Source organism: Opisthocomus hoazin, chromosome 1 (assembly GCF_030867145.1).
Source record: "Opisthocomus hoazin isolate bOpiHoa1 chromosome 1, bOpiHoa1.hap1, whole genome shotgun sequence".
NCBI classification, from domain to species: Eukaryota; Metazoa; Chordata; class Aves; order Opisthocomiformes; family Opisthocomidae; genus Opisthocomus; species Opisthocomus hoazin.
The window spans coordinates 109,208,464-109,230,250 of NC_134414.1; the positions used below are offsets into that span (position 1 = coordinate 109,208,464).

The window sequence follows — 21,787 nt, forward strand, 5'->3', positions numbered from 1 at the left end:
TGAATTTGTACTTTGCAATTTGGTGCTTCAATTTGCAGTTGCTAGCCAAAAAAAAAGTGAAATCTCAGATAAAGGCATATATCCATCTACATTTTGGAATCTTGTTACATGCAGATGAACAATAGCTGTTGATTTTTTGAGTTTGTAGCGTTGTGTGGAATTGCGAAGCTAACGCAAAGAGTCGAGTGAATGTCTGCAGAGCCGAGACTGCCAGTGCACTTTGGTGGTAAACTGGCTCTGGTTCAGAGCAAGCTTTGAGGTCCAGTCCTTCCCTCTTCTGCACTCTTCGTTTACAACAGCATAGCTATCGTCTGGCTTTTTCCTACGTACTGATTTGACTGAGCTGTATTTATAAGTTTGCTGATGCGGTGGCTGGCTCCCTTAATTGATTCTGTGGGATTAGTTGCTGCTGTTAAAGCACATCCTGCGAGACCCAGGGGAAGCTGTGGTGTGGGTTTCGGGACAGGTTCATTAGGAAGAAAAAAGCTGTTTTGGGTGTGCTGGGGTGTCCGTGTGTCTTCTTGCCCATGTGTTTGGTTGCTGCCTCTAATGGTCCCTGCTTTCTCACCTTGCAGACTGTGACGCCATGGGAAACGCAGAGAGCCAGAGCGTGGAGCATGCCTTCTACGGAGACAAGCACGCCAGCCTGGGCCGCAAGCACACCTCCCGCTCGCTTCGCCTCTCCAATAAAGCCTCTCGCCGGACGCGGCATGCTTCATCCGGAAAAATCATCCACCGCAACTCGGAAGTGAGCACCCGCTCCAGCAGCACCCCCAGCATCCCCCAGTCCCTGGCGGAGAACGGCCTGGAGCCCTTCGCCCAGGAGGCCAACCTAGAAGACTTTGAAAGCCCCATCTGGGTGGACCACGTGGACATGGGCCTGCGGCCCGTTTCCTACCACACGGACTCCTCCGTCACCCCCAGTGTGGACAGCAGCACCGTCCTCACCGCCGCCTCCGTCCAGAGCATGCCCGACTCGGAGGAGAGCCGGCTGTACGGGGACGAGCACCCCTTCCTGGCGGAGGGCGACGGGAGGTCGCATCGGTACGCAGCCAATGGGACAAACTTCATGGAGACGGCCAGCTTCAAGAAGAAGCGCTCCAAATCGGCTGACATCTGGCGTGAGGACAGCCTGGAGTTTTCTCTTTCTGACCTCAGCCAGGAGCATTTAACGAGCAACGAGGAAATCCTGGGCTTGGCTGAGGAGAAGGATGCCGAGGCCAGCCGGGGGACGGACGCCGGCGGCAGCCCGCAGCCGCTGGTCGCCTGCCAGCGCGCCAACTCTATGAGTGACTTGTATTCCCCCAAAACCCCGGGCGCTGCCGCCAACGGGGGCCCGCGGAACGCCTTTGGAGGGTACTGCCGGAATTTCGTGTCCGACATGCCGGATATCGGGAGCCATAAGATGGCATCGGTTACTGCTGAGGACGCGCCTTCCTACAGTAATTACAATACGCTGCCCTGCAGGAAATCCCACTGCCTTTCCGAAGGGGCCAGCAACCCACAAATTAGCCATAGTAACAGCATGCAAGGCAGAAGGGCGAAAACTACTCAGGTAAGGCAGTTTTCTCCTGCGTGAAACGGAATCGTGTGGCATTCGTTAGGCTGTGTCTGTAGATAAAGGTATTTCAGGTTCTTCCAGGCTCTCTTTTCTTTCAACACCCCCTTTCCAAGAAGAGGGCTGCGTCCAGGAGGGAGCTGAACTAACCGGTCTCTGGAGCTGGCTTGATCCCATCACTGCTCCCTTCCTTATCTGCAGCTCTTGTTTGGGCCTTTTCCACTCTTCCCTGCCTCTGGAAAAGATAAATCTGCATTTGCCAGCTAGAGGTTTTCCTGCGTGTTTCACAGTGCTGACGGTGCCTTTTTTTCCGGGGTAGCTGCCAAAACCGATCGCTCCACTTGAGGAGCTCACGCGCATTGGTTGTATCTCCCCGCCCTGCCCTCCTCGCCCTGTTGCCCTCCACTGCCTGCACATGTGCAAGTGCTCCTCAGCTCTCATGGCTGTGGAAGCAAAGGAGAAACCTGCGAGTGTTTCCCCTCCCCTCCATCCTAAGCACTCGCCGGGCTGAAATTTCACTCTAATTAGCCGACGTTCACATCTCTGCAAAGCATCGCCCGGAGACAGTGCTGTCCCCTCACCGGAGACTGAAAAATGATGGGAGATGTAGATGTTTGGAGAAGATGCTGCTTCTCCTAGCCAAGGAGGACGTCATACCCTTCATCCTCGATCCTTTTAAGAGGCAGCACAGAGCCAAGAGGAGCTCTTCTATCTGTTGCCCCTCCCGTCCTCCAGACACCAGTCCTGTGACCCTTGCTTTGATGGCTGTTGTTTGGTCTTTCATATGTTTTGCTCCGCTTTTCTTGGCCATGTTCTGCCTGATCAAGTTACACAGCACCGCCTTGTGCTGAAAACAGCAGTTCTGCTTGCGGTGAAGTAGCAGACTGCTCTTAGAGAGGGGAAAAAAGGAGCTACAAATCCTGCCCACCTGTACGAGCCGCTTGTGGCATACACATTGCGGGCGTGTTGCGCTCATTTGAAGTTCATTCACCTGGCTTGCTGGACCTTCTCAGAGCAGTGGTCCGGCCACCTGATGGAAGAGGCTGGCTGGTGGTGTTTTTTACATGCACTGTTTTCTATTTGTGGGCACCGGCCGGGGGACACAGCCAGAGCAGTCTGATGGCGCAGGTCAGACCTGTGCACCAGATCACGTGCTTCGGTGGCTCCCCTGATTTTATTGCGTGGTTCCTCCAACATACGCCGTGCCGCGTACACGCACTGCACCGCCTGACCCAGGAAAAGCCGAAAGCGGCACGTTGCATCGAGGTGGGGGGCCGGCAGGCTCGCGTCCTGCTGCCGGGCAGGGCTGTTGGCAGGGCACCAGCGCTAGAGATACCAGGCTGGACAGCATGTCAGGCCGGTGGCAGCGTGCCGCCAAGGAGGTGCAGGGCTGCGGAGGTGCGGAGGGCTGCTGGAGGGCGAGAAGAGCACGTCTGTGTGTGTGTCCCCTGTCGGCTGGCACCGACTTGTGAGACCTGATGGGAAGGGGTTGCCGAGCGACTTACCGGCTGCGCTTGATCCGTGGAGATATGCTGCTTCTAAATATAAAAATGACATGCTAGAACAGATGCGGCAGCGTCCCACAACAGCAGCTTTGTACTTCAAAATCAGGTCTTTATTTTCAGAGGTATTTTTACGGTGCGAGCGCAGAAACCCTTTGGTGCTCTGTCAAGGCAGTGCAGGATAAAAAGCAACAGAACAACAACAACAAGCAAAAAAAAGGATGTTCTTTGGCAGCCTTGGACGTAACAGCTTTCATGAAGATTGTTAGGTGCTACTGCTGCCTCCAGCCCTCTTTCAAGTGTATTTAAGAAAAAGAAAGCAGTGTCGCTGGTGAACAGCAAAGCATTTGTTTTTCTTCTTGGTGCCTATCTTGACATTAAGAAGATTCCTCTGAGGCACTTGGTGAAAGTCACGAATTTGCGTAGCATCTTGTGAGGCCTCAGCTATACCCAGGGAAATCACTCTGTGGGGCTGGTTTCACTAGATGTATGTCCTGAGCTTGGAGACGGTAGCTATAAAGGAGTCTCAGCAGTGATTATTATCATGTATAAATTCAACAAAATTAAAGCTTTGGAAAGGTCAAAATTCCTTCCTAGCCTTTAATCCTAACAGCATACAGTAAGTACAAGATACTTGTCAGCAATGAAGTCGTGTTAGCCCAGGCCTACCTTTAGCAAGCTTAGGGAAATGACTATCATTATGTGTTTGATAGACAGAGTGAAAAGGAAGTCCAAATTTGCACACAAAGTAAAAGGACTAGTTCCTTGGTGAACCTGATTAGGTGGCTTTTGATGGGGTGAGAGTAGGGAAACTACGAACCTGTCTCCGTACCAAGTCCCCAGTCCAACAATATCTCAGCACTTTGCTCTTCTTTACTTGACGCCCCGGTGTGAAGTAGAGCGTGATGGTCACCCTACCTGAGACAGTGGAAGCCGAGATGTGGAGCTGATGGCCTTACCGCTTTGCTGTTAGTGTGCTCCTTGGGACTGTGTTGGCCAGTGCCAGCCAGTATTTGGTCACACTTTGGGAAATTCTGTTTCCCTCTCCCCTTCCCAGTCTTTCAACACTTTCTCATTGGGCTGCATGCTCATGATGACCGCCTTCAGCATTGCCCCAGAGCCTACCATATGTGTTCTCATGCTGTAAAACATTTCATGCTAGAAAAGCAATGTAGTGGACTGAGGCAAAACTTTCACATTTTTTTCCAGCCTTTCGGTCTACTTCCCCCCATCCCAGTCGCACAAAATAATAGTTATGTCTTAGGACCACAGGGGCACCACACCAAGGTGACCCAGGGCCAAGTGTAATATGGTGTTGGACAGTGACCTGTCACTGTCCCTGTGTTCTTTAACAGTGCAGGGGAAGCTCCCTTGTTCAGAGTCACCTAACTGAGCCTCATAGCCAGGAGTGAGGTTTCTGCCCAGATCGCTGTTGCCCATCCTCACAACAATTTGGGTTTGTATTTGCCAGGGGTTTTTTTCCAGCTGTTGGAAAGTTGTAGCCGGGATATTTGCATGATTTTTTAGTCTAACCTGCCCTGGTACTAGAAATACTGAAAGGTCCTAGTGGCCACTTCTAGGTGGCTTTTGACTAGTCTAGGTCTCTGAACTCAGAGAGGCTGAGCGCAGAGTAAGCCTGAGACCAGGGCAGTCGGTTTGTGTCCTTGTGTTTGATTCCTGAATCCAGCCACTGTTATATGTGTGTTCAACTATATGTACAGCATCGTATTTTCTATACAGTCTAAATTTAGTAGAAGTTGTCAGCAGCTATCATTTTTGTGGTGTGCTGACCACTGCTACTGGGAAAACGTGTCCTTGAATGTATCACAGAAGGAAGATGCCGGAATCACAACCGTACGTATTTTGTTATAAGGCCTCATCCATGGGTTCTTTAGAAGTATGTAAAAAAATAAAAGAAAATCTCTCCTTTCCAAATTTAAACCTTAATTGAACTGTGGGAGTCATTTTCCACTAATTGAGAAGGAGAGCTTTTTAATACTGGAGAGACAATTATATTCAATATGCACAAGTGATTAATATTCACAGGGTAGCTTTGGGGCACCCACGCAGCAGTTCTGTTTTTCGTAACATTTGAACATTAAGGGTTCAGATCTGCTGAAGCGAGACTTCCCAGAGAGCTCTGCTGGGATCCTGTTTGGCTTTTGGAGCTGATGTGATGTAGGTGGAAAAAGCTTAATTGGCTGACATTTTCACCCATTTTTGCTTGAAGGGAGACAAGCTCCGGTTGGATACAGGTTGTTCTGACTGTGGGTTGTGAGATCCCCAGGATCCTACAACCTACTTGCTGGGATGCAGAATTTGTGAAATGGCCCTGTTGTGTCCTGCTTGCAGCTAAACAGCTGCCTGCGGGAGACTCCCTCCTCTTCCTCCTCCTCCTCCTCCCCCTATTGAATGTTCAGAAATGAGCGTAAGCACATGTTACCAGCCCTAACTGAAGTCTCAGGAGGGGAATTAGGGAATGGAAACCTGGAGATATGGTTTTGTGCCACTTCCAAGCCCATCTTGCCACCACCTTATTCCATGTTCCCCCTCTGTGGATAATTTCTGACTGCTCTTTTCTCTAGGCTATCAAATGGGGGGATACAGCCCCATGTAGGGCATGAACCTCTTTTGACATCTCAAACTCTGCTACAAGGGCAGTCAGGTGAAGACGTCCTCTGTGTACAGAAGATGTTCTGGTCACGCAGCAAAATCTGCTTGCCAGGCCATAGTGCCAGCAGCGTGTCAGTTCATGGATGTCAGCTGCGGATCGGCATGAGCCAGCTCTACCGGCTGCTGCCTCCAGCCCCGCAGGTTCCCGCTCCTCCCCGTCTGGTTTTCGTGATGGTCGAGGTGGTGATGGCAGTGGCCATTGAAGCCAGAGACCTCCATGGGCTTCCAGTGCTGGCATTTGCTTTGTGGGGAAGGACGCAGGAGTAGCTTTTACATAACTTTTGAGAAGGAGCAGTGAGAAGATGTCCCTCAACTCTGCAGGGAAAGCAAAAGTCGTTTACAGCATCTTCACTCCAGCGTCTGTTGTGAAACTGAGCAGGGGGAGCGTGAACAAGCTTCCTGCCCGACTGACTTGGAAGCTGCGCCTGCTTCAGCGCCAGCCCCAGACTATGTCCTTGGCGCGTTAAATCCCCTTTTGTCCGATTTTCAAATTTATTACTATTTTTAGGCCTCTGTAGGTAGTCTGAAGGAATTTGGAATCTCAAGCCCTAAAAAAAAAAAAAATCTGATACAAAAAAATTTTGCAGAATATGCAGGACATGAAATCAAGGTTTTTGTGGGAATTAGATCGGGACATACAGAGAAACCAGTCTAAAATTAGAATATCTTTCCAGTCGATACTATTTTTTTAACTATCTCAGGGAATTTTGTAACAGGTTATAGTGTTTCATTACGTTCTGTAGGATGGCTAAATTCCAGAGAGCTGATACTTGTTTTTGAGTTGTGCAAAACTTTTTCACAAAAGGTTTTGTGGCATAGAGGATATAACCTCAAAATGTAAAAGGACCACCCTGGGTCAGTCAAATGAAAGCACCGTCCAGCCTAGTACCTTGTTCCCCAAATACCAAGTGCTCAGGAAAAGAAAGAAATGAGGAGAGTACGGGGTGAATTTTCCTTTAGGGCATTCTTCCCGATCCCAGAAAACTAGCGATTTGAGTCTTCCTGAGCAAGGAATGCGTCCAAGACTGTCGGTTTGACCTGTCCCCCATGAATTCTCTTCTGAAATTATTTTCTCCTCCTGGCTTCCACTGCATCCTGTTCACTCTCTGCCTAACACTTGTGACCTTCCAGACTGCTCATGTAGCCCTTCTTGGTCATCACTTTTCCAGGCAGAGTATCTTCAGCAGCTGAAGCTCCGCTCCTATTAAAGTAATTCTGTACATCTCAGTCTGGAGTCTGGAAAACATAGCTGTTTTCAACCTAAATATGATTCTTAATCAGACTGATTCAGACCTTTAATCTTAGTTGTTTGACTCCAGATGGAATTGAGGAAAGACATAAAGACAAAGTCATGTATCATTAAATTATAATTAATGACATGTAGTTTGATAAATGCCGAAAAGTAAGATGTTACTGGTTTTCTGCTGTAGTGCGCATCTCACTGGCTCGAGCCTCTGTTCACGCAGTCTCGTGGTGCCTCTCAGACAGAGGTCATTCCCAAGGTCTCGGATATAGCCTGAGCCACACTCTGAATCTCCAAAAGCTGGAGATCCTTGGGTTGGACGGTCTGGCTCAGGTGACTCAAGGGTCTGAATGCCTCTGGAGAGCACTGGTCAGCCAGTCAGATTGCTGAGCCTCCCCACCAGCGACCCTATTAAAACCAAAAGTCTCTGTTTTCAGCTGCAGGGGACAAAGTTAAAGGAAGGGGTGAAAATGGGCTTGGGGGAGGAGGGGGTAACCACACGTTTTGGTGGCAGCCCAAGCTTGCATCAGCGTAAACTGCTTGTGAATCCACATCTGGGGTCCTGCTGGCTGCCATTGTGGTGGCTCTCACTGGGGCTGAGTGACCGGACCTGTTTGATGGCTAGACCAAATGAGCTGTTTATAGCCTGGCTAACTGGAAGCGGATTCAGCATGAGCCTGGAGGAAAGCTTGAAAAGAGGGCTTCAGACCTGAACTCGGAGGTCTTCCCTGCTCTGTCACCAGGCTGCCCTTCCCAGATGGATGAGATTAGATCAGGTATTGCCGATTCAGGGTATTTTAAAGCAAATAGCAGTCACTCCCTTCAGAGCACGCAACTCTGGCCCAATATTGTCAGGGAAAGGAGCAGCTGAAAATGAGTGTTTTGGTCTCTGCTGGAAAATATTTTGATGCTCTTGAAGATCTTAATTTGTTTTTCTTCCTTCACTCTTGGTCTGAAGCCAATGGAAAGCAAATAGGCAGTCCTGATATCTGATCTTGCTCCATTCAGGCATGTTTCTTTTAAGCAGTAGGATTTTGCCCTTTATACATCCGAGGTGCTTGTACCACTGGCAATAATTGTGTTCTGCGTAAAGCTGTATACCCCGCATGTTTTTAGTTTCAAGTACTTCCCACTTAAAAATCACAGACAGATTGCCCCAGCTGCTTGTTCGCTGAGCTGTGCTTACTTAGATGGATGCAATTCGCAGTAGTGATCCTTTCCAGTGAAGGGCTCTCTTGAAGCCATTCTTTTCAGAGAGCTTCAGCGTGTGATCCTGTGACTAGTCATCATCCCAGATGGCAGACATTTCCCCGCTCCCTTAAGTTAGGTGATTGTTCAGGTGGACACCTCCCATATGACATGCTCAAATTTCAAGCTGCTGTTCTAGAAGCTTACCCCCTTCCCCACTTCTACACCCTCTGTTACATTTCTCAGGAAGAATTGCCTCTTCTTGGCACCGAGTGAGCAAAAAGTAACCTAACCTTGTATTTTACTTTGAGGATTTTGGTTAGGCATGGCGCCATTTGTTGAACTCGAGCATGGTTAGGCTGCTTGCATTCATTTATGGTTAGCTCAGTCCCTCTAGAAACGCTCTTTATCTGGGTGGTCCATTGGGATGAAAGTGAGGTAGATTTCGGGGGATCCTCAGCATATCACTTGGGAACAGACAGATTAAACACTGCAGCCCTCGAGAACTGAGACTTCCTCCCACTGCTGGAGGACAGAAGGCGGGCTTCCACCCCGGCTCTGCGCAGGTGCCAGAAGTGGTGTGCAGGGACCATGCTGCATGAGGCTTTACTGGATTGTAGGATGATTCGCATTCGTGGTATTATATGCTTTATGACCCCTTACAAGTCAGTGCAAAAGCCAGGGAAGGGCTGGTTTGCTCAGGTCCCGTGGTGGTGCTTCGTGCCGTTTCCTGCTAAGGCCTCTGTTGTCCTTTTTGTGCATTCGTTCACAGGCTTGGATTTCTCTCTTTTTATTGAAAAGCAAAATCAATACATCATCCCCCTTCCCTTTACCCAATACTTTAGCTTTCAGGGATGCAAAACTGTCTGTCTGAATACGAACAGAACACAAACTGATGCCGCAGCTGTCCTGAGTCAGTGAAGAGCTCTGCACAGCACCTTGGAGAGAAGGGTGAAGCTGTCCTATATATTTCCCTGCAGCTTTATGGGGGACAGTTTCATTTTCAACATTTTCTGTCTCGCAGCTGACACGTCGTCCAGGGCTGTACTTTCCTGACTCCTGCAGGAGTCCCTGTGGGTCCATAATTTGCCTTTAAGTCCTCTAAGACAGCTAAGAAAACCAGGCTCCTTGGGGAAGCGTGGTGGTCTACAGAGATGATCTTACTGGAAGGCCCCACATATTGGCTGGAAAACGTCTGGGGAGTCAGCGAACTGAAAATGTTCGCAACCCCTGTGTTAGACGCACCAAGCTCACTTGATATCTTAATATGGAGCGAAGGAGCCAAGTGTAATACTGAGGCAACAGCCATATATATCAGTTGGAACTGCCTGCAAAGGAAATGGGGTTAACAAATGCATGATATATTAGTGTTTTCTACCTGCCTGTCCCACAGAAGCAAAGTGGATGCACATCTCCTTCCCATATTCAGGTATCTTCTGGGTGCCTACCTTGTATGTCTTTCCAAGGTGCCAAATTACACAGTGCAGCATTCACCAAGACAAGTTCACAAAGGAATTCTGGAACCAAAATCCATTGAAATCCGTACTGTAAGACTTTCCCAGGGTTTATTGCCCAGAAACCTATGACTGTGATTCATCCTTTCATAAGAAGAGTGAAGCTTACTGCTAGGAGAGGTATCTAGAGGTCTGGGCTAGTGCCTTTTTTGCTGAGAGTAAATTTGATCTCAGGGAACCATGGCCAAAACCTGCTTGCTTGTTAAACCACTTTGAGCAACTTTAACAACACATATGAGAGTTTGTTTTTTTGTTTAATTTCATCTCTCTCAGACATCTGAAGAACTGTTGCACCAGTGTGATGCGTGCACAGAAGCAGGAACCAAAGCTGCTTGTATATATCAGTATCCGATCTCTTTGAATTCCCAAAGGTAACAAACCCAGCATGCCAGTCTGGTATCCACATACAAATTGCAGTTGGCTTCTAACTGTATGTCACTGGACTTGGGAGGCCTCCTAGGAGGGGTAAGCAAGACCCAACCAATCCAACAGAAAACTGCAGTTGGTCCGTGTTGGTTTGTGGCTGTCAGTTCTCCAAAGCTTACTGTCAATCCAGTGTATCCTGGCTAGTTCTCATATAATACAGTCTTGTTGTACACAGGCCTGTAGATATCTTCAAAACCTTTTATTCATATCAAATCCCAGCATCTGGTTGAGGAGCTTTGTTCGTTGCTGCAGTGGCAGATCTTCTTCGTGTCGTTGTCATAATCCCATTGACTTTACAGTGAGTTATGTGGACACAATTCAGTGCGTTTGTGACAGTCTTCAAAACTCTATTCCTCCCATACAGGATGAGCTATAGAGTTGCTTTTGTGTTTCTCCATTGCAGCTTTAAAACTGTTTCTCCCGCTCAGGTTTCAATTGAGATTTATGATTTATCTTTGCTTCTTGGAATGTTTTGACTCTTTTCAAGACAGATAAATCTTCTAATGCATCCATCACCAGGTGTTCAAGTTACTCCAGAGAATTGATTTCATTTTGATTTGGAGCAAGTTGTACCTTAACAGACCACCTTGACCATCAAATGATGGCAGAGTCAGTACTGAAAAGAAAGGAAACACACTTATCAGGCCAATCTTTTTCTACACAGGAGCTTCAGAGAGACACCAGGCACATAAAAGCATGCAAACCACCAGGCTGCTTACCCATCTATTTTAAATGTATTCTGTGGGGCTTGCCTAACTAGCAGCCAGACAGGTTATGTGCAATTTCAGGGTGTTGCTGAACGTGAACACCTTATTGCTCTGTTGCTAAACAGGGTGGGGAACAGAGGATTGGCGTTCTTTCAGAGGGAGTCCCTTACAAGGAAAAAAACACTCAGTTGCCTTTTACTGACAAATACTTTTAATCCAATGGTAAATTTAGGAAGAAGTGTTAACCATATAAGGAACTGTTTATATTAGGGAAGTAAGCATTTTCCTACTTAATCAGTCCCGTGTGGCTAAAGTGCCTGTGAATCACTGCTGTCAGTCAAGCAGGAGAAGGTGATTCACCAAGCCATTTTCATCGTGTCTGTAACAGGGCTGTTGGTGGGAAGCTGGGGAAGTGCATCGTTATTGCAAGTGCTCTGAATGTGTCCAGTCATGGGCCGGAGAGTTGGGCAAGGCTTAGCCCATCCGATGGTCTCTTGCTAGCAAAGGCCAGTACCAAATCTATTCAACAAAGGGACAAAGACACTTGGAACCTGCCCCAAAACTTTTTGCCTGAACCTCGCTAGCTGAAAGTAGACCTTTTTTTCTGAAACAAAAGGGATTTTTTTTGTATCTTCTAAATCTAGCAACAATTTTTTTACAAATGTGGCTACAGCAGACATACAGATGTATATCACATGAGTATGCAGAAGCTACAGCACCGAATACATTAGCTTGATGTAGCCTGCCTTACAGTTTATTCCCCTCTAGCTTGCTTTGCATGAAGCCCGGTGTTCATGTGAGGAATAAACATATATTTGAGTTGCTAGTTTTTTCACTAATATTTTACCCAATTGGTTCATCAGTTAAACTGTTCTCTGCATTTGATGGGGCTGTGATAATTCCACTTCATTACACTTGAATGCTGTTACGGCTGTTGTAGCTGTCCTGGCACGTGGCCTGCTTGCTGGGCCTCACTGCGTTCGTGTGGGTATCAACGGCACCGTTCAGTCCCTCTTAGCTTCTCATTCTGTGGCATATCTCTCTGGTGTCGGGCATTCTGCCTTTCCCTCCTCTTACCCTCCATTGCTGTCTACTGAACTTCCTTCCGTAAACCCTGGGCGTTTGCAACTGACGTGGTAGCACTGCCAGCGTAAGGCGCGGTGCCGCTCCTCCATCACTTCCAGCAGCGGCAGGGATCCCAGTGCTGGTGGAAGCTGTGCCACTGCCCACTGCCTCCCCATCAAGGCATGCAGTGCAGCGCAGTCGCTAGAGCCTCTTTAGTTCCCTTCTTCATCCGGTGGTCTTTATGCGACTTTCTCCCTGCTTTCCACACAGCGCTCTCGAATGGAAGGGACAGAGCCCCCTGTTTATTCAGTTTGTTTTCTCTGTGGACTAAGACCTGTTGTGTTTGCAACGTGCCAAGAACTGCTATTCCCACGACTTGTCCCATCTCTCTGTCTTGGAGGAAATATGCTTTCTGTTCTTTGCTACATGCTTTTTACTTGGTGTGACCAATTTAATGATTTCCACCTCCCTCTTGCTTTACCCTCTTGTGCTCCCAGGCCCGAAGCTAGGTAAACACCAGTGGGGAGGCTAAGCGGGGCAGCACAGATTTTAGTTCCAGTCTTGCATTTGGTTCCTGGGATGGTCTCTCGGGGCAAAAATATTTCTCTGTGTGGAGACAGCTGTTTGCCAGACTGAAAATACAAAACACAACATCTCTGGTGAGGTGTGAAATATCAGGTGCAGTGTCTTGAATCTTACACAGAGCTGACTGAAACTTCGGGGGTTTTTACCCTGCAAAATAAAACAGAGCCCCTTCATGATAGCAATTACAAGTCCAGAGTAACGTGCTGGTGATTTGTTCTAATGTGTGTATAATGTCCAACACTGAGGGCTTCAGCAATGTGCATTCTGCAGTCTTCAGCTGTCTCCCACCTCCCGCGATGTGCCTGGCACATGCCATTGGATTGGCATCCTGGTGGATGGCCGGCAGGGGTGCTGGGCAGGAGTCAGAGGGAGAAGACTGAGCCGTGTCTGTAGTTCACTCTTGGCCTCGAGAGTCTTTGCCTGGGAAGCCCTTCTGCCAAGGAGTGAAATGCCTGTTCCCTTAGCAAGCCTCTGTGGCACATCCCGTCATGGACCTGGGGTGGTAATAAGTCTTTCTCGGAGGAGAGCGACCTTGCTGCTGCCCGCGGGGCTCTTTGAGAACCTGAGCAGGAAACGTGAGTAATTTTGAAATAGGTCTCATCAGGGTCACACAATATTTGCTTTGCTTCTGGGCAACAGCCTGTGGTGGTCATGTCAGTAGGTACTTTGAAGCTGGACACCAAAGCTAGGCACTCCTGTATCCACATCGATCTCATCAGCAGAGAGCCATGCTGCTCACGGTGTGAGCTGGGATGCTTAATTTTCAGCATCCTCATTTAAAAATTTGAAGGAGTAGTTCTGTGCCCCCGGTGACGTGTTCACCAAACCCTGCTGTGGTTTGTTGCTTGGCTTGGGACTCTTACCCCTCCAGCCTCGGCACATTTCTGTGGAAGCACAAATACTAAACCTCTGTGCTTTCTTCACTGAACGCGCTTGAGCGTGCGGGTTACAGCGCTGCGAGACAGCCAAAGCGGATGCCGGCTGCTTCTTGAGAGCTTTTCATGCCTTCCGATGAGAACGAGCTGACATTGCAGCAGGAACGCAGAAGTCAGAGACCTGTGCAATGAATGCTCTTAACCCTACTAACCCCGCGACCGATCTCCTCATACAGCAGACTTCCGAAAGTGCTAAGCTCACTCAATGCTACGTTTCATAATTCATGAGCGTGAACAATATTAGCAGGCTGTAGTTTTTGAACCGTTCTGACCTTTGTGTGCTCAGACCCTCCTCCTACCAAAGGGCTTGCATCGGTTGGCAAGAAGTCTTTGATACGGGCTATTGAAGAGAGGAAAAGGGAGTGCAGGGAGCACAGGGAGATTAGGGGCAGGGCTGTGGCATTATGCTGAAAAGATCTTTTGACTCATCCAGCCTATAACTTGCATTGTGATGAAGATTATAAAGATGTTTGCAAAACGTGCCACGATTGAAGCTCATGAGCATATATTCACTCCGAGTTTTCCATCCTTTCATTTTTTTATAAATAAGCCGTTATACATGTATCAGTTATGGAGTATAATCCCCATTTATGGATGGGGAAACTGAGGCAATTAATGCTGTGTCTCATCAGGGTTACACAAGAAGAAGGCTGTGTCACATGGGGCACGAGGAACCTGATGATATCGCTGCTCATGGCAGGGGGCTTGGAACCAGATGATCTTTAAGGTCCCTTCCAACCCTTACTATTCTGTGATTCTATGATTCTATAACCTTGAGAGCCAGCAATGCAGCGCTGTGCTTAAACATCTCTGGGTGCACTTCTGTTCTTGAAAAAATGCTAAGAAGCATTTCTGTCTTAAAAAGCACCGAGAAGGTTTTGTCCGTACACTGGCTGGCAAAATTACAAATCCTGTCTCCCTCAAGTTGGTGGTCTGTTTTAGTAGCTCTTCATTTTTTTAAACTGACTAATTCTAGTTAAAGCATGAGATATGCTTCCTGAAGGTTGCATCAGCTAAAATTTTGGGATTGACTCGATACTTTTTGTATTGCACGGATAAAATAGTTATGAGACAGATCGTATATTTATTAAATCATTAACTTAAAATAAAAATCTCAGAACCCTAAATAATTTATGGTGCCACCGTTATGTAATGTCCACTGCAGAGTGTGGATTTGTTTATGCTATACGAGTGACACACTTTTTCCCTTTGAAAAAGTTATGAAGGAAGAAGGCCCCAGAAAGCAAATGCAAGCGCAAGTCATCCTATGGGAATAACTATCCCAGTGAACAGCGGGGATCCGGTTCAGTTCTTTGGCGCTCCGGTTTTGCAGCGATGTAGCTCGTGTTGGCAGAGAGGCCGTGCCTTGGGTGTGTGCACGTCGCGCGGCCGTGCCAGCCCTGGCGCGCGGGGTCGCAGATGGAGGGCTGTCGTCGGGTGTCGCGCCATCCAGCTTTTCGTGATGGAGCACAAAAAAACTCACTCGCAGCAGCGTTTTGTAAACACCGGTTTCCGAGCGGCGCCAGTTCCCCTCTCCAGATATCTTTCCTTGCATTGCAAGAGACGGGAAGATAATTGGCTTCCAGAAAGCAAGTGTATTGGAACAGCAGGAAAGAACGCGTGGTTGTGAAAACTGCTGTGTACGGGTGGATGGCTGCGCTTACGGGAAGCCCTGCTCGGCTCATTCACATGCGGTGGGAGTAGAGGAGAATCGGCCTGTCCAGCACAGCTTGTCTATCACCATGTGTTGCATTAAATAGCTGGACTGACTAGGATAACTGTGCTTATTGAGCGGGGAAGGAAGCACTTACTCTTCCAGCTGGACTCCGAGTTTCCCTTGAGAGGTAGCGTTTATAAAGAATGAGCCCATCCGTTACAAATTACTGCCTTAAAAGTTAGTTGAATTCAGCAACACCCCTCCCTCCCTCCCTTCAAGGTTTCCTCCTCCAGCTCTTGCTCCACAGGAGGAAGGTTTCAAACAGAGCTCCATGGAGGGTTTCTTGTTTTTCACAGAGCTGCTCTTGGATGCATAGAAAACTGGGGCTTAAAGCAACACCTAGAAGCTTGTTTTCTCTCAAAATAAACACTGCATTCTGCCACCTCTTCTCAAAGTCTCCTAATTTTCTTAAAAAACTTGTTAATCAAGTAGCAGCTGCTCTGGCAGGAGAGATAGAGGCTGAAATTTCTGTTGTTTTGTCCATATTTCTAACCTCTTTGCATCTTTTTCTGTGGCTCCCTCTTCTCTCGATTATCTAATATGAGATATTTCTCTCCACTTACAGGGCTTGGCCTTTATTTGTCCCCCTTCAAAAACTGCCACGGATGCCTTTGAGTGCTGAAATGGTAGTGGTTAGCCCCTTTGGGCACTAGCCTTGTTATAGGCGGCAAGCTGAGCCACTATGCCTTTGAGACCTGAATTTTGTCATGTTATTTTGTGTCTTGCTCAAGCTGGCCGTACTCTTGTCTCATGTGAGCCTCCACCTGCAAGTTACTGGGGACCAGGAAGGGTCTCCTGTTGTGGCAGTGTTTTGGCAGGGTCTATCACCGTGGGATTCTGGCCCATCGTTAGGGTTGATGATGTAGAAGTGACACAGAACAGAAATAATCTCAAACACAGTAACTTCTTAGGAGGCAAAAAAGTACCTTTTTAGTTATATAATTTGCAAATGACATTCTTGGGATGTCTAAAATGTCTCTTCAACTGTAGGTGTGAATGTACAATATCAATGTTTTCTTTTCAAAATGCGTAGGTTGATTGCTGCTTTTCTTGACACTGCCAGTTTTTGCTACCATATGTTCTCCTTTTGCAAAACCTTTAGCACTGTTAGCTTAGCTTAATGTAAACAGATGATGCTGCATCTTATATTCCAAAATGCTAAGGCTGTAGAGGCACTACCTGAAATCATGCGTGTGTGACTGATGCGTCCTAAACTGCGCTGGAAGTTCTGCCTACCCTACCTTTTCTTCCAGTTGTTTGTCTTCAGAGGAAAAAAGAGATGAGGGGTTTCCAGTGCCAGACAAAATGGGGGTGTGAAGAAATGTGGTGCCACTTGGATGTTTTGGGTTCATGTTGGTGTGTCCAGAAGGCCAGGCTCGGCCAGGCTCACTGTGTCTCACACTGTGTCTCTCTTGTGACTAGGACGTCAATGCAGGCGAGGGGAGCGAGTTCACCGACAGCGGGATCGAGGGAGCAGCCACCGACACCGACCTCCTCTCTAGACGCTCCAATGCTACCAACTCGAGTTACTCCCCGACGGCCAGCCGGGCTTTCATCGGCAGCGACAGTGGGAGCAGCTCGACGGGCGACGGGCTTCGCCAGGGCGTGTACGAGAACTTCCGCCGGGAGCTGGAGATGAGCACCACGAACAGTGAGAACCTGGAGGAGGCTGGCTCTGCCCTCAGCGACGAGCAGAGCAGCGGCACCCTCAGCTCGCCGGGGCAGTCTGACATCCTCCTGACGGCCGCCCAGGGCACGGTGCGGAAAGCTGGAGCACTAGCTGTGAAAAACTTCCTAGTGCACAAAAAGAACAAGAAGGTGGAGTCGGCCACACGAAGGAAATGGAAGCACTACTGGGTTTCCCTGAAAGGTACAGAGCAAGCGTGCCAGGGTTTATCCAGATGGGCATCTGCAGTGTCCTATGGGTTGTTCATTGCTGCTGATGAAGGCACCAGTAGCCTATGCTCTTAACAAAAGCTGCTGTGAACTTCAGCGTAATTAACATCAATTGTGAGGAGGTGGCCCTGGTGTTTTTCAGAGGGGGGTTTTACTTGGTGGTTGTTGATGTGCTCATATTATGCAACGCATCTAGTTCAAGACAGGTGCTGCACTGGAGTGGAGTTCGTACCCTGCTTCGAGTCCTGCTGGCACCACCGTGGGTGGCTTCTTGGAGCACTGGGTGTTTCTTTTAAGGAGCATGTCTGCGGCTTGCTGACAAACTAAATACCTGTGTGCAGCCGCAGGCACATGTCGGTGGGTTTTTTCTAGTGGTGACACCTGCATGCCTTCAGACAGGGGCTCTGTCTTCATGTGTTTTCCTCTTGTAGCTCTCCCGCTTAGTGCTGCTGGCCTCTCCCTCTCTGAGATGCGCTCCATGAGTGTAAACACCCAGTGAGTTGCAACACGTCTGTGGTGTGGACAGGAAGCCACGGTTTGGTCATTGAGGCTGGCTCGTGACTTGGAGACGTTGGCTCTGGCTGCGTCACCCATCTTGAGGGGGGCAGCCCTCGGCACCCGGCCACCCTTGCTGGTCTACCTGGGCCACAGACACTTTTCTCTCTGGATTTTGCGGTTCCTGCTGGGACCGTGCTCCCACCCCATTCGGGGTCGGAGTGCTTACAAAGGCACATAAATGCTAACAGAGCGGTGAAGCTTGGGAGCTGGCCTCTTAAAGCCACCTCTAATTAATCTCCATGCGGTTGTGTTAGTGGTGAAACGGGGAGCAACGCTGGTGAGGTTTTGGGACTGGCCTCACCTCTGGGCCAGTGGAGGCACGGCCATGTCCCCTGCCGTAGATGGGACTGCCGAAAAGCTGGACTCCTGTCCTCCCCACAGAGCCCTTTATTATTTTTTTTTAATTTGCAGCACTATTTCAGCCCCTCCAGCAAAGTTAGGTGCCAGCTCTTCCTTGGGGCGGTCAGGGAAACTGGGGGAATGGAAGGGGAGGGAGGGGGGACCCCGACCTCTCGGACTGGGGGAGGAGGGCCCTGTGGCAGGAAGGTCTTGCTGTGAGGAGCGGGCCAACAAAAGGCCATCTGGGAGGGGAAGGGGGAAGGATGAGCGGGCAGGCAATGTTATTTTAAAGTGCTTTGACTCAAGCAGAGCGTTTGCTCCTCAGATTGCTGTGCCTTAATAACGCCAGTGTTTAAAGGAGGCTTTGAAGTTACCAGCTGCCATTGTGTGGCTGGGAATAGTTTTCGGAGAGGCTGGGTGACAGGGCATCCCTTGGCGCAGAGAGGGCTGCTTCCAGGGGCAGAGAAACAATGGGCTACTCTCAATGTAAAACAGCTGCAGATAATGTGGGAAGGTGGGAGAGAGAGGGAGACCCTGTCTTTGGGGTCTCCCAAACTGCAGGCTTGCTCTACCTTTTTTTTTTTTTCCCCCCTCAGAGAATTGTAAAGATTATTTTGTAAAACCGAGCAGGCTGTTTGCTGTCCCCAGCTGAAATGTGCTTTTGGTTTTGGCCGTATTGCCGTGAGTCAGAGCCGAAACGTTTTAGTGGAATAAGGATTTGGTTTGTATTTTTTGTTTGTTTGTTTGTTTGTTGGGATTTTTTTGTGTGTCAGTCTTTCAGCGAGCACAGCTCATTCCAGTCCGTTTTTCCTCCAGTTACTCATCAGCATCAAGTAATTAACTCGCTTGATCTTTGCCTCGCAGGGGCCGTGGCAGCTAGCAGCTGCCGGAGGCTGCGGCAGGGCTGTGGGGGTTTGCCTGGGGCCGGCTCGCAGCTGGCCAGCACCGCCAGGCTCACCGGGCTCTCACCCCTCCGTCTTCCTCTCGGTCCCCTCAGTGGGAAAGGGTGGCTGTGGAGGACCCCCACTTTGGGAATTACAACAGCTTTTCTCATCTGGGGCTGTATTTTCCTGCCCGTGACTTTCTCAGCTCATGTCTGCATCTCTGTTTTAGTAATCCCAGGGCAAACATAATGGCCCGCTGGGGCATGGTTTGATGTGCCACACAGCTTATGGTGTGCCCCCGTGGCGTGGAAACCACCACCTTGTCGGGCTGAAAACTGGGCTGTTGCTCGTGCTCTCCACTGCGGGGCTGAAAACCTGAACAGGCCCTGGCAAATCCTCCGTCATCCCTGTGACAGTTTTACAGATGATTTATAGACCCAAGCGTTAGCACTGGATAGAGGCAGGGCGGCTGTTGCATTTAAATGTGTTGCTTGCTAATATGCAATCGTCTCTTTTAGGATGCACACTGTTTTTTTATGAGACTGATGGCAGATCTGGCATTGACCACAACAGTATCCCAAAGCACGCTGTCTGGGTGGAAAACAGCATAGTGCAAGCGGTGCCTGAACACCCCAAGAAGGACTTTGTCTTCTGTCTCAGCAACTCCCTCGGGGATGCTTTCCTCTTTCAGGTTGGTCCAGTTCGAGGGTTTTACAAAGCTGTTGTCTTTTGCTGTCTCCGACTGAGGAGGACATCTTAGCTCTGGTTAAAATCAGTGGAAAAATCCTGCTGACTCCAGTAGGTTTGGGATTTTCTTCTGGCAGCGCTAGAGGAAGGACATGATGTATTTGGTAAATGCCACTCAAGAGACCCACCACCACATGTGAATTACTGTCAGATCTGCTGTTTTTATTGACTGATCGGACCCTCTTTCTGTAGGTGGTTGGAACAAAATAAGAATTTAAAATATTCTTACATCCCTGTAAAAACTGGGAATTTTGGATGGTTTGACAGTGTGCTGATAACGCACAGACCAGGCCAGTTACCACACAGGACATACAGTAGTGCATTAAACATGCTGTAACACTATCGGCGCCTTGTAAGAGACAAGTATCAAAGATGGGACCTTGCAGAGAGGCTCAAGTGGGGTGTACAAGACCAAGAGGTGTTTGAAGTTCAGGGGATACTTGGACCTCCAGGTGCTCTCCCAGTGGTGCTGCAGAATGCAGTTGCCCCTTGGTCATGCAGACCTTAGTCAGCATCTTGCTGTTGCCCAAGAGGAGACCGAAAGTGCATGTTTAGTTTTTTTAACGAGAAAATAGAAATGTCTGAATTTCACAGGGCACGTTTTTAAAAAATCCAGTACTTATATCAAAGACCATACATTAGCTGGCATGTTTCACTGAAAAATATTTCTGTATTTTGGTAACTACTGCTTCCCTGAGTGATTTTTAGGTTGGCATTCCACTTTCTTATTGCAAATTATCACTAGTCAAGGTGTGACACTCTTTTATTTGTAATTGCCAGCCTGTGCTGAGGTGGTGCCATTTCCTCCTCTTTTGATTCATTTTTTTCGCCAGAGGAATCACTTATTTATTTCCGTTTCCACTGACAACATATTCTGAGTTTCTTGCCTGCTTAAACCAGAAGCCTACTCTGTGGTAGTCTGTACACCTCCTCCATCATCACTCCCCAGTACTCCAGATCAAGTATATCAAATTACACTGTCTTGTAGGTCCTTGCAGCTGTCCTAAACAAGGAGCTAGATTCTCAAACTAGTGCAAAATAAGAAAGCCTTACTGACTGAAAGGAAGTGATGCTGGCTTACATCTTGAAGAGACTGAGTATCTGATTGCATACTAAAAAAAAAAAATCATTTTTTTGCAATCTAGCTTCTCTGCTGTCTCAGTCAGATTTTTCATCAGCTCATAGTGTGATACTGCACTGCCCCTGTCTACTTCAAGCCTTTCCTGGGCAGGGTAGATGTATTTTGCCACCTGGAGAGCTTCATCCAGGAGGTAAGTGTGGTGCTTATGGTCTGAGCATGTGCTTGAAAGGCCATGGAGCACGATCTTCTCCTGATCTGCTGATACGAGCTGTAAAATATTTTCCATACAGTTTTCTAAGGAAAAATTGTCATTCTCATAAAATTATTGTCAATGGATGCTAAATACTGAAAATTTCATGTTCAGTACATTTCTTTTATGGCAACACAGGGCCCTTATTCATTAAAAGCCCCATGTCATTATGCCATGGGTAGATTTTCTTGTAACTTTGTGGGAAAAAGCAAAACCGAATATTTTCAGATGGAAAACAATCATTTATATTGCCTTGCAGAAATTTTTCCTTGGTGTGTCCCTTCTGCCATAGAACACATGCGCAGCCAGTGAAGCAGAAGAGAAAGGAGCCATGGGTTGGGGGTGAAGGGAAGGAGACCAGCTGCAGGGGTGGAAGTAATGTGTGAGTGACTGTGCTGTAGGGCTTGCTCTGCCGACGCTCGTGTACGGCTGTTCAGCAGTGTTACTTAACTGCTCATGTCATGCACGTCTGTCCAAACGTAACATGGTGCTGTAGTAGTGCTTTTGATGAGAAGAAACCACAGACCTGAGGAAGACTATTTCTGTCCTATGGAGACTGTGTACTTAGGGAGAAAAATAGGATTGCTTTGTAATGCGTACAGATAGCGGACATCTTGTAACAAGCCTTCCCACTGCGTTGCACCTAGAGGCATCACATACCTCCTACACGATGATTCCTTGCTCAGTCAGTTCTTATCATGCCTACGCAAATCCATTACTTGCAGATGTCACATGCATTTTCCAGGAGCTCAGAGCAACTTGTGACACCACATACTCATGTATCAGATGTTTGCTGCTTGTTTATGTGGTCCTTTCCTTTGAGAAGCGGAGTGATTCCCTTTGCCTACTCATCTACCAGAAGAGTCTTCAGCTCCTAAAATCCATTCCAGATTCCTTTTTTTCCCCCTCCCTCTCCCAG

General features: G+C 48.2%; 1 protein-coding gene across 11 annotated transcripts in view; it reads left to right on the forward strand.

Moving 5' to 3' along the window:
* The window catches only part of TIAM1 (TIAM Rac1 associated GEF 1), a 193,666-nt gene that overhangs the window by 108,223 nt on the left and 63,656 nt on the right, over positions 1 to 21,787 (forward strand). For all 11 annotated transcript variants that reach the window (XM_075433087.1, XM_075433062.1, XM_075433071.1 and 8 more), the window contains 3 exons: positions 576 to 1,555; positions 16,536 to 16,983; positions 19,309 to 19,481. In XM_075433087.1, coding sequence (XP_075289202.1) covers positions 587 to 1,555; positions 16,536 to 16,983; positions 19,309 to 19,481 — 1,590 coding nt within the window. In that variant the 5' untranslated portion in view covers positions 576 to 586. The remainder of the gene's footprint in view (positions 1 to 575; positions 1,556 to 16,535; positions 16,984 to 19,308; positions 19,482 to 21,787) is intronic.